This window comes from Biomphalaria glabrata, chromosome 3 (assembly GCF_947242115.1).
Source record: "Biomphalaria glabrata chromosome 3, xgBioGlab47.1, whole genome shotgun sequence".
Lineage (NCBI taxonomy): Eukaryota > Metazoa > Mollusca > Gastropoda > Planorbidae > Biomphalaria > Biomphalaria glabrata.
In genome coordinates this window covers 14,366,682-14,381,997 of record NC_074713.1, presented here as the reverse complement: position 1 = coordinate 14,381,997, position 15,316 = coordinate 14,366,682, and the positions used below count along the sequence as shown (strand labels likewise).

The 15,316-nt window shown below is 39.7% G+C and overlaps 1 protein-coding gene across 3 annotated transcripts in view; it reads right to left on the bottom strand.

Moving 5' to 3' along the window:
* LOC106066216 (cilia- and flagella-associated protein 61-like) overlaps positions 1–15,316 on the bottom strand; it is a 161,786-nt gene that overhangs the window by 25,851 nt on the left and 120,619 nt on the right. For all 3 annotated transcript variants that reach the window (XM_056023560.1, XM_056023558.1, XM_056023559.1), the window contains exon 26: positions 742–865. In XM_056023560.1, the coding sequence (XP_055879535.1) occupies positions 742–865 (124 nt within the window). The remainder of the gene's footprint in view (positions 1–741; positions 866–15,316) is intronic.

The following is a 15,316-nucleotide window of genomic DNA, read 5'->3' as shown; positions in this document are numbered from 1 at the left end:
GAAGTTGATTAAAAGTTCTATCAAGTCAAGCTGTAAGTCTGGACTCATTACATTACAATTCACATCAAACAGCATACTCCAAATATCTCAATCTTTTTCAAATCACTAAAATTTTCAAAGAGTCTTTCAAATTAGTCACACATTTCTTACTTTGACAATCTTCATATTCCCTAAGCTTGGCTTCCTTTACATCAGTCAATGAATTTTACCTCTAGAGATCCAACAATATGTTGAACTGACTGGCAAATATAGCAAGTTTGCTGTTTGAAACCTTTAGGTAGCCCCTGTAATTCGACATTTTAGGGTTGCAGTGTTTGACTAACATGCACAGAGAAATAAAGAAACATCAACTCGACAGTCGCTTCTTTAAGTAACATTAAATGTACATCGCCATTTGGTTGACTGCTATTTTAAGACTGTCAAATCAGCAGACGACGCAACAGAATTTAAGTGTAAAAATGATAAATCACAACATTACGCCAGATCTCAACTTTTATTAAGAACTTGAATGTTTACATTTTGAGAGAAATTTTTATTATTAATTTATTAATACAAAACACTTAGCGGGGCATATTATACCTTTAAGCGGGCCGTATTTGGCCCGCGGGCTTTGCCATCACTGCCGTTAGAAGACCATAAAAGTATTTTTTTTGTCGAATTTGCATATTAAATGTACTATATTGTTATATTGATAAAGATGAAGAGAGATTTAGCCAGACGTATAGATATATCCAAACATACCTGGAAGAATGGCAGACACGATCTTAGGGCTTCTATAGATCGGTATCAAGTTAAGAGGCTCTTCTGGAGGTTCTAAAGGAGTGTCCAGCGTTGGGTCAAACAATCTAAGCATCTCACTGGCCAGCTAGACAAAGTAAAAAAAAATTAATAATTAAATAATTCCATTGATTATAAATAAAATGAGATTTTGTTTTAGCCATCCATTAGATAAAAGTTTATTGGCTTTGTGCTGTCTGTCCGTCTGTCTGTTACGTTTAGATCTTAAAAACTAAAATTCCTATTAAAAGATGTATTTCATCATCACATGTATTTTAATGACACATACATATCCACACCATGTAAAAAGGAGTTTACAGCTCAATACATTGATGACACATACATATCCACACCATGTAAAAAGGAGTTTACAGCTCAATACATTGATGACACATACATATCCACACCATGTAAAAAGGAGTTTACAGCTCAATGCATTGATGACACATACATATCCACACCATGTAAAAAGGAGTTTACAGCTCAATACATTGATGACACATACATATTCACACCATGTAAAAAGGAGTTTACAGCTCAATGCATTGATGACACATACATATCCACACCATGTAAAAAGGAGTGTACAGCTCAATACATTGATGACACATACATATCCACACCATGTAAAAAGGAGTTTACAGCTCAATGCATTGATGACACATACATATCCACACCATGTAAAAAGGAGTTTACAGCTCAATACATTGATGACACATACATATCCACACCATGTAAAAAGGAGTTTACAGCTCAATGCATTGATGACACATACATATCCACACCATGTACAAAGGAGCAATGCAAGGGAATGTTCGGATATTATGAAACGCTCAAAAATTACCTTTTTCTTTTACCTCCCTTCCCCCTTGTAACAACTTTTGTTACGAAACAAACTTTAGACCCCCCCCCCCCCTTACCCAAGTAACACATTTTTATACACCCCATCAACCCCCCCCCCCCTCGCCCAGTCGTTAGGTAATATCCGCACGTTCCCTAATCAGTAATTTCCCAAAGAAAACATAGCAGTTGGCAGCACATCGTATTTCAAATCTTCTCGACTGAAGAAGCATTTTCTCAATATTAATATGCCGTTAAGATTGAGTACATGGGATTGAGTTAGATTAGGGTTAAGGCTAGTTTTAGGGTTAAGGTTAATTTAAGGATTGATACTACTTCACTGAATTAATGTGAGTGTTAATTTTAGGGCTAGAAATGAAGACAGGTTTGAGGGCTAAAGATAAGATTGGAAGTATTTGTCTTCTGCAGTCGATTTGTTGAAGATATTTATAGGTACATGAACGGTAAAAAAAAAAAAGCCAACCATTTTGAGTTGAATTAATGTTGAACTTTTCCATCACTAACTAATGTTAAACTCTGTCATCAGCGAATGTTAAACTGTCATCAGCTAATGTTTAATTCAGTCATCAGCTAATGTTAAACTCTGTCATCAGCTAATGTTCAATTCTCATCATTTGTTGTATGATGCCACACCATAATAATTGTTTTCGGAAAATCTAAATAAAATTTTGCTTCCCCCCACGTCTTATATAAGAGAAATACTAGCAATATGAATGTCAATGAACATTTTTGTGCGAGTTCTATATCTGTCAGTACGACTTTGTCTTTCTCACGCCCACCGGAACACAAACACACTGACCCAGATAATCTAAGACTAAAAAGATTAGTTCACCAGCTCCATAGTAAGACAAGACTTCCAGGAGACATCGTTCTGACGTCACACCCACCCAAACCTGTCTCTCCCCTTCTCTTTTCCGATATGCCATTTTCATACGAATTACTCTATTTTCAAAGAGATTAGACGGACGTTGGTCAGCGAGGCTACGATTCGGTGGAAACAAAAAAAAAAAAGCAATGACTAAGTCACCGACACATTTTATTCTTCAACGTTTTACCAAGAAACCCAGAAACAACAAAACAAGATTTAGATTTAAAGTTTTCAGGAGCAAATAAAGTGGCTTAGAGAATTGTCCTGTTTTTAAGGAACATACGTATATTTGTACATAAATATTTGTGTTCATTCTTTGTGTGAATTTATTTCAAGGTAAATTATATTTTTAAATTACATTATTTAGTGATAATTTTAAAAAAAAAGCTATAACTATACTTTTTTTTTTTAGAATTATAAATAAGTTGCGTTTTTTTAAAATATTAAATCTTTGATTCCTTCATTATCCCAACTCCACGGGTCTGTTACAATCTGTCAATAAACAATTTCCAAAACGAAACATATTTGTTTACTTCTTCCAGGACGTTGTTTGATCAACCAATCAATTGGTCGCGCACGTAGTCTGCTGGTATATCCGCTATGGTGTTTAACTCTTGGACCGGATCTCTAAATAGCGGACATAACATAATGCCAGGAAGGCGCTTAGCGCGTTTTGGCGCCACTAGTCACTGGCTGAATTCGAAGACAGGTCAAATATTCTAGATCCAGAACTCAGAACTGACTGTGCTGATTTCTGTTTTCTTAAGAGCTAAATTTATTTATGATTTTATGTTTCTGCTTGTGTTGCAATACATTGCTTATCTATCTATCTATCTATCTATCTATCTATCTATCTATCTATCTATCTATCTATCTATCTATATCTATCTATCTATCTATCTATCTATCTATCTATCTATCTATCTATCTATCTATCTATCTATCTATCTATCTATCTATCTATCTATCTATCTGTCTATCTATCTATCTATCAATCTATCTATCTATCTATCTATCTATCAATCTATCTATCTATCTATCTATCTATCTATCTATCAATCTATCTATCAATCTATCTATCTATCTATCTATCTATCTATCTATCTATCTATCTATCTATCTATCTATCTATATCTATCTATCTATCTATCTATCTATCTATCTATCTATCTATCTATCTTGCCAGGGAAATATAAAACTACCGAAAAACATAACACTGAAGAAATTTCTAGACTTTTTTTTTCTTTTAAGGAACTTCTTCCAAACATTCATTCAATAATTCCTAACACAGCATTGATTGAAATAGATTCTTTACACAACCACTGAAACAAACGTAGTACAACGTACTAAGACTGTTTTTCTATCTTCTTGACTTAAACTTCACTTTCACTGATAAATCACTTCATATATAAAAACAACTTATGGACCTGCTACAAGTCAATGACTTCAGAAGGTCCAGGACGCACTATAACTACATCACCCATTACAACTCAAACGACCACGTCACTAACTCACGTATCCCAAATTTATATCTTTTTAAACCGTCTTTTCTAGAATCCAAGAAACTTCTGTTCCAAATATTTCTCTTAGTTATGATCTTCTACCAACCGACGAATGCGACTTGTCCTGGTCTCTCTCTCTGATTGGTGAATTATAATGAACACTGCGACATCTTTAACCTGACCCCTTTTCTAGAAAGAAGTAGAATGAGGTCACAGTAACGATTTAGGACACTGGCAAGCCCAAGACTACACCACACTAAGAAATATATTCTAGCTAAACAAAACAATGAGTTATTTCAACCTACACAAGACTTCCGAACAAGAGATATTGTGTTATGATGCCGCCTACATTTTTCTAATAATAGCAGACGATGACCTTAATAGATTTAAAACACCTCAAGGGCATAGGGTTGTAAGGCCAAGTGCATGGATACATTCATTTATTATTTCAAGCTGTTAGCTTGTGGCTAGAAAACGATCTATCAATGAAAACCTTCCTACTTGTGGTTCATCTATCAGTAGTTTCAAAGTACGTCCTGTGTTCTGGACAACAAACAAATGGAATCAAGACAGTATCATTTTAGGCTTCGAAATAGTCATATTTTATAAGAGTTAAGATAATTAAAGACCTTTGAGAATCCCTGTGTAAATCAAGTCGTGCAAGCTAATCAAAAAACGGTTAAGTCATAGGTTCTCATGGCTGACTGAATTAATACATAAAACTTGCATCGTTGTATTAACACAAAGCTCGCAGACTTTAAGTTCAGGTTTGGTTGCTTTAAAAATGTCTTACAATGATCAGAAAGTAGCAAGATTTAACAGTCTGTGTCAGAAGTAGCGAGGTTTAACAGACTGTGTCACAAGTAGCAAGATTTAACAGCCTGTGTCAGAAGTAGCGAGGTTGAACTTTCTGTATCAGAAGTAGCGAGGTTGAACTTTCTGTGTCAGAAGTAGCGAGGTTGAACTTTCTGTGTCAGAAGTAGCGAGGTTGAACTTTCTGTGTCAGAAGTAGCGAGGTTGAACTTTCTGTGTCAGAAGTAGTTTCTGTGTCAGAAGTAGCGAGGTTGAAATTTCTGTGTCAGAAGTAGCAAGGTTGAACTTTCTGTGTCAGAAGTAGCGAGGTTGAACTGTCTGTGTCAGAAGTAGCGAGGTTGAACTGTCTGTGTTAGAAGTAGCGAGGTTGAACTTTCTGTGTCAGAAGTAGTTTCTGTGTCAGAAGTAGCGAGGTTGAACTGTCTGTGTTAGAAGTAGCAAGGTTGAACTTTCTGTGTCAGAAGTAGCGAGGTTGAACTGTCTGTGTCAGAAGTAGCGAGGTTGAACTGTCTGTGTTAGAAGTAGCGAGGTTGAACTTTCTGTGTCAGAAGTAGTTTCTGTGTCAGAAGTAGCGAGGTTGAACTGTCTGTGTTAGAAGTAGCAAGGTTGAACTTTCTGTGTCAGAAGTAGCGAGGTTGAACTGTCTGTGTCAGAAGTAGCGAGGTTGAACTGTCTGTGTTAGAAGTAGCGAGGTTGAACTTTCTGTGTCAGAAGTAGTTTCTGTGTCAGAAGTAGCGAGGTTGAACTGTCTGTGTTAAAAGTAGCAAGGTTGAACTTTCTGTGTCAGAAGTAGCGAGGTTGAACTGTGTCTCTAATGTACGTTTCACTTCACCAGCCAGTTGTTTCATGTGAAAGTTATTAATGTAGTTAGAATTGTGTTCGTTCGGAATGGCATAATAGTTCAGTTCTGAATGATCAATGTTTTTAGTTCTGAATGATCAATGTTTTTAGTTCTGAATGATCAATGTTTTTAGTTCTGAATGATCAATGTTTTCAGTTCTGAATGATCAATGTTTTTAGTTCTGAATGATCAATGTTTTTAGTCCTGAATGATCAATGTTTTCAGTTCTGAATGATCAATGTTTTTAGTTCTGAATGATCAATGTTTTTAGTTCTGAATGATAAATCTTGTTGGTCGGTTAACACAAAAAACACAAATTTACTTTAAAAAACAAAGAAGGCCATAATCTTTTCTCTCATCTTTTGCAAAGTAAAGCATTTGCATAAATTTCGGATTAAAACCTGACCGTGTGGGTTGATGCTATCTAGCAGGATGACGGCTTTGAAGGAAATAGTCGAGTCTTTATTGGTGAAGGTTTTGTTCTAAGTTTGTGTGAAATGTGTTTGGGTTTTGATTAGATCGGAAGTGAAGCGAAGGCGTGCCAAGGGATATTTATAGTGACAGTTTTAGGTTGTCACGTTTCGGTACTTGGACTGCGAGTGTAAACATAATCTCTTTGTTGAATGGACATTTGTTTGTTTGTGTGTTTGCTTTTATGTCAGGCCAACTCTGAGCTACTAAATTATGAGAGCTACGTCATTCAATAATGACAGTGACTGTATTTCCTGTGTATTCGTTAAATAAAGTTGCAATTAAGCTATTTCTTTTTTACATGTTATAAAATTGGTATATGATATTCAGCATAGAAAATGTAGTCGACAATCAAAACAAGAAAAAATAATTAGTTTTAAAAGAATATTTCTTTAATCATTTACTTGCATTTTTTGCACTAACGTTAATTTTTTTTTTAGTTGCTTTGAGACTTAATGATCAGTTTACGTTTAGAAATTGTAACAACAGGGGACTTAATTCAGACAGCCAGGCAACCTAGAACTCATGGTTTTATTTGTACGATAGGCTGAGAGATTAAAGAATGTATGGCAAGGGAGGCAACTGTTTTAGCAATACCAAAATAGCGTTTGAAATATAAATCTAATTATTAATATTGACGTGATCTAATTTATTTTTCATATTGAACACTACATAAATTATGGAAACATTTTTTAAATTAGAGATTTCAATGATGTTAATGAACTCATTAATTAAGTCTAATGGTAGTAAAAAAGGAAAGACAAATAAGTGACTTGTGGTCTCACTCAATCTTTTATACATTTACACACACACACACACACAAACCGGTATAAGCACAGACACTACAAGACATGCAATAAAACATACTTTCTACCTCCATAACGCGAAATAATGTCATGTCTCAATGTCACTGTATTCTCTATAAGGGCCACGGGAGGAGGCAACATACTTGAACTGATCAATTAGTCCCTCAGTCATGTTCAATAATGAACACAAAGCAATGGGACGATCGATTCGCTAATTTCATCTACCTTCTGTGATCCTATCGGTATATACTGCTACCTGATTATTTAATCTACCCTCTGTGATCCTATCTGTATATACTGCTACCTGATTATTTAATCTACCCTCCGTGATCCGATCTGTATATACTGCTACCTGATTATTTAGTCTACCTTCTGTGATCCTATATGTATATACTGCTACCTGATTATTAAATCAACCTTCTGTGATCCTATCTGTATATACTGCTACCTGATTATTTAGTCTACCTTCTGTGATCCTATCTGTATATACTGCTACCTGATTATTTAGTCTACCTTCTGTGATCCTATCTGTATATACTGCTGCCTGATTATTCAATCTACCTTCTTTGATCCTATCTGTATATACTGCTACCTGATTATTTAATCTACCCTCTGTGATCCGATCTGTATATACTGCTACCTGATTATTCAATCTACCTTCTGTGATCCTATCTGTATATATTGCTACCCGATTATTTAATCTACCCTCTGTGATCCGATCTGTATTTACTGCTACCTGATTATTCAATCTACCTTCTGTGATCCTATCTGTATATATTGCTACCTGATTATTTAATCTACCCTCTGTGATCCTATCTGTATATACTGCTACCTGATTATTTAATCTACCCACTGTGATCCTATATGTATATATTGCTACCTGATTATTTAATCTACCCTCTTTGATCCTATCTGTATATACTGCTACCTGATTATTAAATCAACCTTCTGTGATCCTATCTGTATATACTGCTACCTGATTATTTAGTCTACCTTCTGTGATCCTATCTGTATATACTGCTACCTGATTATTTAGTCTACCTTCTGTGATCCTATCTGTATATACTGCTGCCTGATTATTCAATCTACCTTCTTTGATCCTATCTGTATATACTGCTACCTGATTATTTAATCTACCCTCTGTGATCCGATCTGTATATACTGCTACCTGATTATTCAATCTACCTTCTGTGATCCTATCTGTATATATTGCTACCCGATTATTTAATCTACCCTCTGTGATCCGATCTGTATATACTGCTACCTGATTATTCAATCTACCTTCTGTGATCCTATCTGTATATATTGCTACCTGATTATTTAATCTACCCTCTGTGATCCTATCTGTATATACTGCTACCTGATTATTTAATCTACCCACTGTGATCCTATCTGTATATATTGCTACCTGATTATTTAATCTACCCTCTGTGATCCTATCTGTATATACTGCTACCTGATTATTTAATCTACCCTCTGTGATCCTATCTGTATATACTGCTACCTGATTATTTAATCTACCCTCTGTGATCCTATCTGTATATACTGCTACCTGATTATTTAATCTACCCTCTGTAATCCGATCTGTATATACTGCTACCTGATTATTTAATCTACCCTCTGTAATCCTATCTGTATATACTGCTACCTGATTAGATTTAACTTAAAAAGAAAAAAACAAGGAAGGAGGGCTGTTACTTAATACAATTGTTTCCCCTCATTGTTTTAAGAAAATTAAAAGTAAAGTAGGAGTTTGAGAAACGTAATCTCTCCCCCCCCCCCATCTCTCTCTCTCTCACACAGTTCACACACACACACGTATGCCTAGAAACATTCCAGTTGAATGTTGAAGTCCCGACTCACTCTCTGTCTGGGTGGATCCTTTCACACTTGTATCTTCCACTTCCTAGTCTCGGATCAAGTTGAACTTTCATTATATTCTTCATAGTCGAAGACAATACATTAATAAATTATTGGTAATCAATTAGTTGTTTTTTTTAAATACAAAAGGGGAGATAAACCTTGCAGTATTGTGACATATCGCAGCGATTGTGCGGTGCTTTCCCGTGTATAAGCATTGTTCTTTTTTAAGCAATTTTTAAAACTATCTTTTGCATGTTTCTATCCTCCAATGACTCGCAACTGGCTAGGTACACTAGCTAGATCAGAGGTTCTCAAAGTATGGTCCGCGGGAGTCACAAATCAAAGAAACCAACTAGGAACGTGTTCTCATGGAGATTTGCAGTGTCGCTACTTACAAACATTAAGGCGGACAGACATACTTCATAAAACGTCATTATTTTAACATCCCTCAATTCATTCATTTTTAAACATTTTCTTGAAACAAAATTTAAATCTCAATAAACACTCCTTCAACATTTTGTGTTCCATTAGTAACTTCTATTCAACGCACTTATGTAGCTTTTTCACTTCGGGGTCCGTTTGACTGTTCTCTTTGAAAAGGGGAGGGGGCGGCAGAGTGAAAACGATTAATCCTCGCTCCTTGTTATATTTCTGCTAATGGTTGCATTTGGCATTAAAGAATAGGGGTGGGGCGACTCGATATAAGAATTTAAATTATAGCATATATGTATTATATTAGTGAGAGATGTTTTTTTTACATTTTGTGTAATTTCTTAACTATAATACAAAAAGAAAAAGTATTGGTTTATTCGATGGGCGGAAGGTGATTGTATGTATATTTACTAATGATAAAATTTGAGTCTGTGTGCGACATAATATACAAATGGGTTCACATGTCAATACGTAGCTAATATTATATAGATATTCAATTAATTTTGTTCACAAACTATGATTTCTCCATAAAAATAGGCCTTCCCCCCCCCACTCAAAGGGTTTAGGTGGGAAGGCAGTAGAGGTACTCGCCCCCCCCCCCCCATAGGCCAACAGGGGAAAAACATAATATAAAGATCGGTTAAAATATCAATAACAAGTTTTAATCATATAGATATTTAATTGATTCTGTTAGCAAACTGTGATTTTTACAAATAAATTGGACCGAAAGTTTATGGGGGGGGGGGCGGGATCGATGCCATCGCCCCTCCCGACCCCACCTAATCGGCCGATATACTAGAAGAGAGAGGGGGGGGGCTAAATAATCTAAAAATAGGTTGAAATATAAATAATTAGTATACATTATTAACATAAGTATTAAATTGGTATACAAATTGTGTGAATTCTATACTAAAATGCGTTTGCCCCCTACCGCCAGTGCATCAGCTGCGTGGAGATAGTAGAGCTGTGTGTGGGCGACATCGTTCTGACCATAGCTACAGCTCAGGCTTGGAGATAGTAAAGCTGTGTGTGGGCGACATCGTTCTGACCATAGCTACAGCTCAGGTGTGGAGATAGTAGAGCTGTGTGTGGGCGACATCGTTCTGACCATAGCTACAGCTCAGGTGTGGAGATAGTAGAGCTGTGTGTGGGCGACATCGTTCTGACCATAGCTACAGCTCAGGTGTGGAGATAGTAGAGCTGTGTGTGGGCGACATCGTTCTGACCATAGCTACAGCTCAGGTGTGGAGATAGTAGAGCTGTGTGTGGGCGACATCGTTCTGACCATAGCTACAGCTCAGGCGTTGAGATAGTAGAGCTGTGTGTGGGCGACATCGTTCTGACCATAGCTACAGCTCAGGCGTGGAGATAGTAGAGCTGTGTGTGGGCGACATCGTTCTGACCATAGCTACAGCTCAGGTGTGTAGATAGTAGAGCTGTGTGTGGGCGACATCGTTCTGACCATAGCTACAGCTCAGGTGTGGAGATAGTAGAGCTGTGTGTGGGCGACATCGTTCTGTCCATAGCTACAGCTCAGGTGTGGAGATAGTAGAGCTGTGAGTGAGCGACATCGTTCTGACCATAGCTACAGCTCAGGTGTGGAGATAGTAGAGCTGTGTGTGGGCGACATCGTTCTGACCATAGCTATAGCTCAGGTGTGGAGATAGTAGAGCTGTGTGTGGGCGACATCATTCTGACCATAGCTACAGCTCAGGTGTGGAGATAGTAGAGCTGTGTGTGGGCGACATCGTTCTGTCCATAGCTACAGCTCAGGTGTGGAGATAGTAGAGCTGTGAGTGAGCGACATCGTTCTGACCATAGCTACAGCTCAGGTGTGGAGATAGTAGAGCTGTGTGTGGGCGACATCGTTCTGACCATAGCTACAGCTCAGGCGTTGAGATAGTAGAGCTGTGTGTGGGCGACATCGTTCTGACCATAGCTACAGCTCAGGCGTGGAGATAGTAGAGCTGTGTGTGGGCGACATCGTTCTGACCATAGCTACAGCTCAGGTGTGGAGATAGTAGAGCTGTGTGTGGGCGACATCGTTCTGACCATAGCTACAGCTCAGGCGTGGAGATAGTAGAGCTGTGTGTTGGCGACATCGTTCTGTCCATAGCTACAGCTCAGGTGTGGAGATAGTAGAGCTGTGAGTGAGCGACATCGTTCTGACCATAGCTACAGCTCAGGTGTGGAGATAGTAGAGCTGTGTGTGGGCGACATCGTTCTGACCATAGCTATAGCTCAGGTGTGGAGATAGTAGAGCTGTGTGTGGGCGACATCGTTCTGACCATAGCTACAGCTCAGGTGTGGAGATAGTAGAGCTGTGTGTGGGCGACATCGTTCTGTCCATAGCTACAGCTCAGGTGTGGAGATAGTAGAGCTGTGAGTGAGCGACATCGTTCTGACCATAGCTACAGCTCAGGTGTGGAGATAGTAGAGCTGTGTGTGGGCGACATCGTTCTGACCATAGCTACAGCTCAGGCGTTGAGATAGTAGAGCTGTGTGTGGGCGACATCGTTCTGACCATAGCTACAGCTCAGGCGTGGAGATAGTAGAGCTGTGTGTGGGCGACATCGTTCTGACCATAGCTACAGCTCAGGTATTCATCTCATTTCTTAAAGATAATTCGTGAATTATTCACGTCTAGAGTAGACCATACGGTATAAGATCTATTAAAGGAAGGTAACTTCTTAAATTGTCATTACAGCGTTTCATTAAATTGTAATTGTTACATTTATATAACAATAATAATAAAACATCAATAACAATGATGTAAGCAATGTAATTATACTCTGCTAGATAAAATTGTGTTTGTTCTTATTTAATTGCTCTTTCTTCAATATATATATATATATATATATATATATATATATATATATATATATATATATATATATATATATATATATATATATATATATATATAATGTTTTGACTAGTTAAGATACAGGACAATGATAATCGTATAAGATGAAATAAAAAATCAAATATCCAATTCCAGCAGACTGTAATATTCTGATACCACCAATCAGCAATCAAAATTCTTATATCAGCACAGTTAAACTAATAACAATCATTCTTCCAATTAAGTTATATTTCAATCTTCCCTGTAGACTGAACATTGACATTCCATTAAGTAGATCAACAAAGATGCTTCAAAAACTTTCGTCTCCTATAAAACCTTCAGCCCAGACAATATCGCAGTGGAAAATCTTCAGGAAAAATGCACATTTAAATTATGGTCCAATCTCATTTGTGGACCAGTGGGGAGGGGGGTTACTTGGAAGAAGGTTTTCCGTGCTGCCTTTAGGCGCTCAGCAAACACAACTCTGCTCGAGTCGGGTGTCGAACCTCGAGCTCCCCTTAAAGGTAGCCAAGCCAAGCCAAGTGTACTTCGCCTCTCGGCCACGCTTCCCACATACAGAATATCGGAAGCTAGTGATTGGAAATCCTAGTACATTTCGAGTTTGACTTTTCACATGTCCGAAGTTTGAGGACCTCGTTCTCATTGACCCCCACGAGGTACACACTAAGTACACAGTGTACATAGTGTATTGTCAGTCTTGTGTGTTGTTTTCGTGGACACGTCCTCTCACATTAGAGACAGTGGGCTCAAGGCTCAGTCTTACTCAATTTACAGGAGGGGGCCTAAAGTGGGATTCCTGAACCCGGGCCGACAGTTACGCTAATGGTATACACATGGACACGTGACACTTATTTGAAATGTTACAAACGTAACCAGGCAGATGCATTAAACTCCATTCAATGTGTGTTCCTCGCTAAGTCCACGTGTTTCAATAGAAAACGTTGTGCTCGTTCTTCACATACAGTAGCTGTACACCAAGGCGAACTGGCCAGCCTACGAGGCAGCAGTCAACACTGCCCTTATGAATATTGCAGTGGAGGATAGGGACGTTGACATCATATACGACGAAATAACAGCAGCTATGTTGGGTGCGGCCAAGAGGTTTGTCCCGCGGACTTATCCTGGCGTAAGGCAGAAACGCGTGTGGTCTCAGGAATTGAATAAGCTGGTCCTGAGACGTAAGCGAGCCCGGAGGCTTGCTGAACGGAAGGGTACCCCTGAAATCCGGCGGGAGTACAATCGGCTCTGCAGAGCCACGAGTGAACTGGCCCGACGCGTCCGGTCGGACCATTGGAACGCTGCCTGCGCCGAGATGGATCTTCGGGATACCTCGAAAGCCTGGCGTCTTCTGCGAAACCTAGAGGCCAAAGACACAGCGCGAACGGCTGCCCCTCTATTGTCACCCGGAGGGCCGGTCTCGACGGTAACCAAAATGGCCGGCTTGTTGAATCGACATTTTGCTAAAATCAGCAAGCCCGAAAAGAAGTCTGCCTTGTCCAAAGCCCTCAACAAAGAACGTAAGAGGCTCTAGAGGGAGCCAGATGAGCCGGAAAGCCAAGCAACGTGCAACGCGCCCTTCTGTCGTGCTGAGCTGGACAGAGCGATAGCTAAGTGCAAAAATCGAAAAGCTCCGGGGCCAGACAAGGTTACCCCCGAGATGGTAAAACACGTTGGTGGCATTGCGAGAGATAAACTCCTGGAGTTTATGAATCGAACCTGGGCAGAGTCCAGACTGCCCGGGGCCTGGAAGAGTGCTGTCATTGTGCCAGTCCTTAAGAAGGGAAAAGACGCGACTAACGTGGAGTCCTACAGACCCATTTCACTAACCTCAACCCTTGGCAAAGTTGCTGAGCGAATGGTTAACGAGCGGCTAGTTTGGTGCTTTGAGAGTGCCGGTATCCTGGCGCCAGAACAGGCAGACTTTAGGGCAGGCTTGAGCCCGATCGACAAGGTCACGACATTCGCACAGGAGGTGGCCGACGGGTTCCAGAGGTCCGAGAGCACATACGCGGTGTTCATAGACCTAAAACAGGCCTACGATCGTGTGTGGAAGCAAGGCCTCTATCTTAAGCTAAGAGCTATGGGTGTGCGGGGCAAGATATACAATTGGATACAATCCTTTCTGTCAGGGAGGAGCACACGTACAAAATACCAGCACTCCCTTAGCAAGCCAAAACAACAACTTAATGGCCTGCCTCAGGGCTCTGCCCTGTCCTGTACACTTTTCATAGCCTTTCTTAATGATTTGCCCAGCTCACTACGGTCCAAAAAACTGCTATATGCTGACGATATTGTCCTCTGGTCAACCGGGAAGAAAGCCGACCAAATTCAGGCGGCACTTCAAGCAGACCTCCATACCATCTCCTCGTATTGCGACAAATGGCAGATTCAGAAAAACGTTGCCAAAACGACCTGGTCCCTGTTCAGCCTAGGAATCGACATCCTTAAGGCTCCATTCGAGCTTCAACTCGGTGGGCTGCGACTCCAGCGTGAAAATACGCCAAAATATCTAGGGGTGACCCTGGATAGAAAACTGTCAATGCTCCAGCACGTCCAGGAAGTTGAACGAAAAGCCTCGGAGAAGTTAGCGTTACTAAGAAAGCTGGCCAGCACAAAGTGGGGTGCCAAAGCTGACATGCTACGCACATTGTATCTAGGGGCAGTCAGATCACAAATTGAATACAGCTATACAGTTCAAGTATATGCTAGTAAAACTGCTCTCGAATCACTCGACCGGGTACAAGCACAGGCTCTACGGTTCATTTGTGGCACCTTTAGGACAAGCCCAACAAACGCTGCTGAAATCTTTACAAACGTGGCACCCTTACATCTTAGGAGGGAGAGGGCAGTACTTACGGCCTACGAGCGCTATAAAAGGGGCGACTCTAGGCTACCCACCTCAATTTTAGTGCGACAGTGGAGAGAGAGGAACCGCATTAAAATGCGATCGTTCCTACATATAGCGGCCAATTTGTCAAATACAGCTGGACTCTCCACTGATAGAATCCCCATAAGGAGAATCAGTACGTGCCCTCCGTGGAGGAGATTGCCGGCCCCACAAATAAACCTGTCCCTGTTAGGGCAAGAGGGAGCCACCAAGAGGCGCTTAACACCTGCCATTCTCCAAAATTTGGCATCCATAACCATAAAATCCTACCCATCAGATGCCATATTCTGTTATACCGATGGGTCGATAATGAGGGACCCCGATAGATC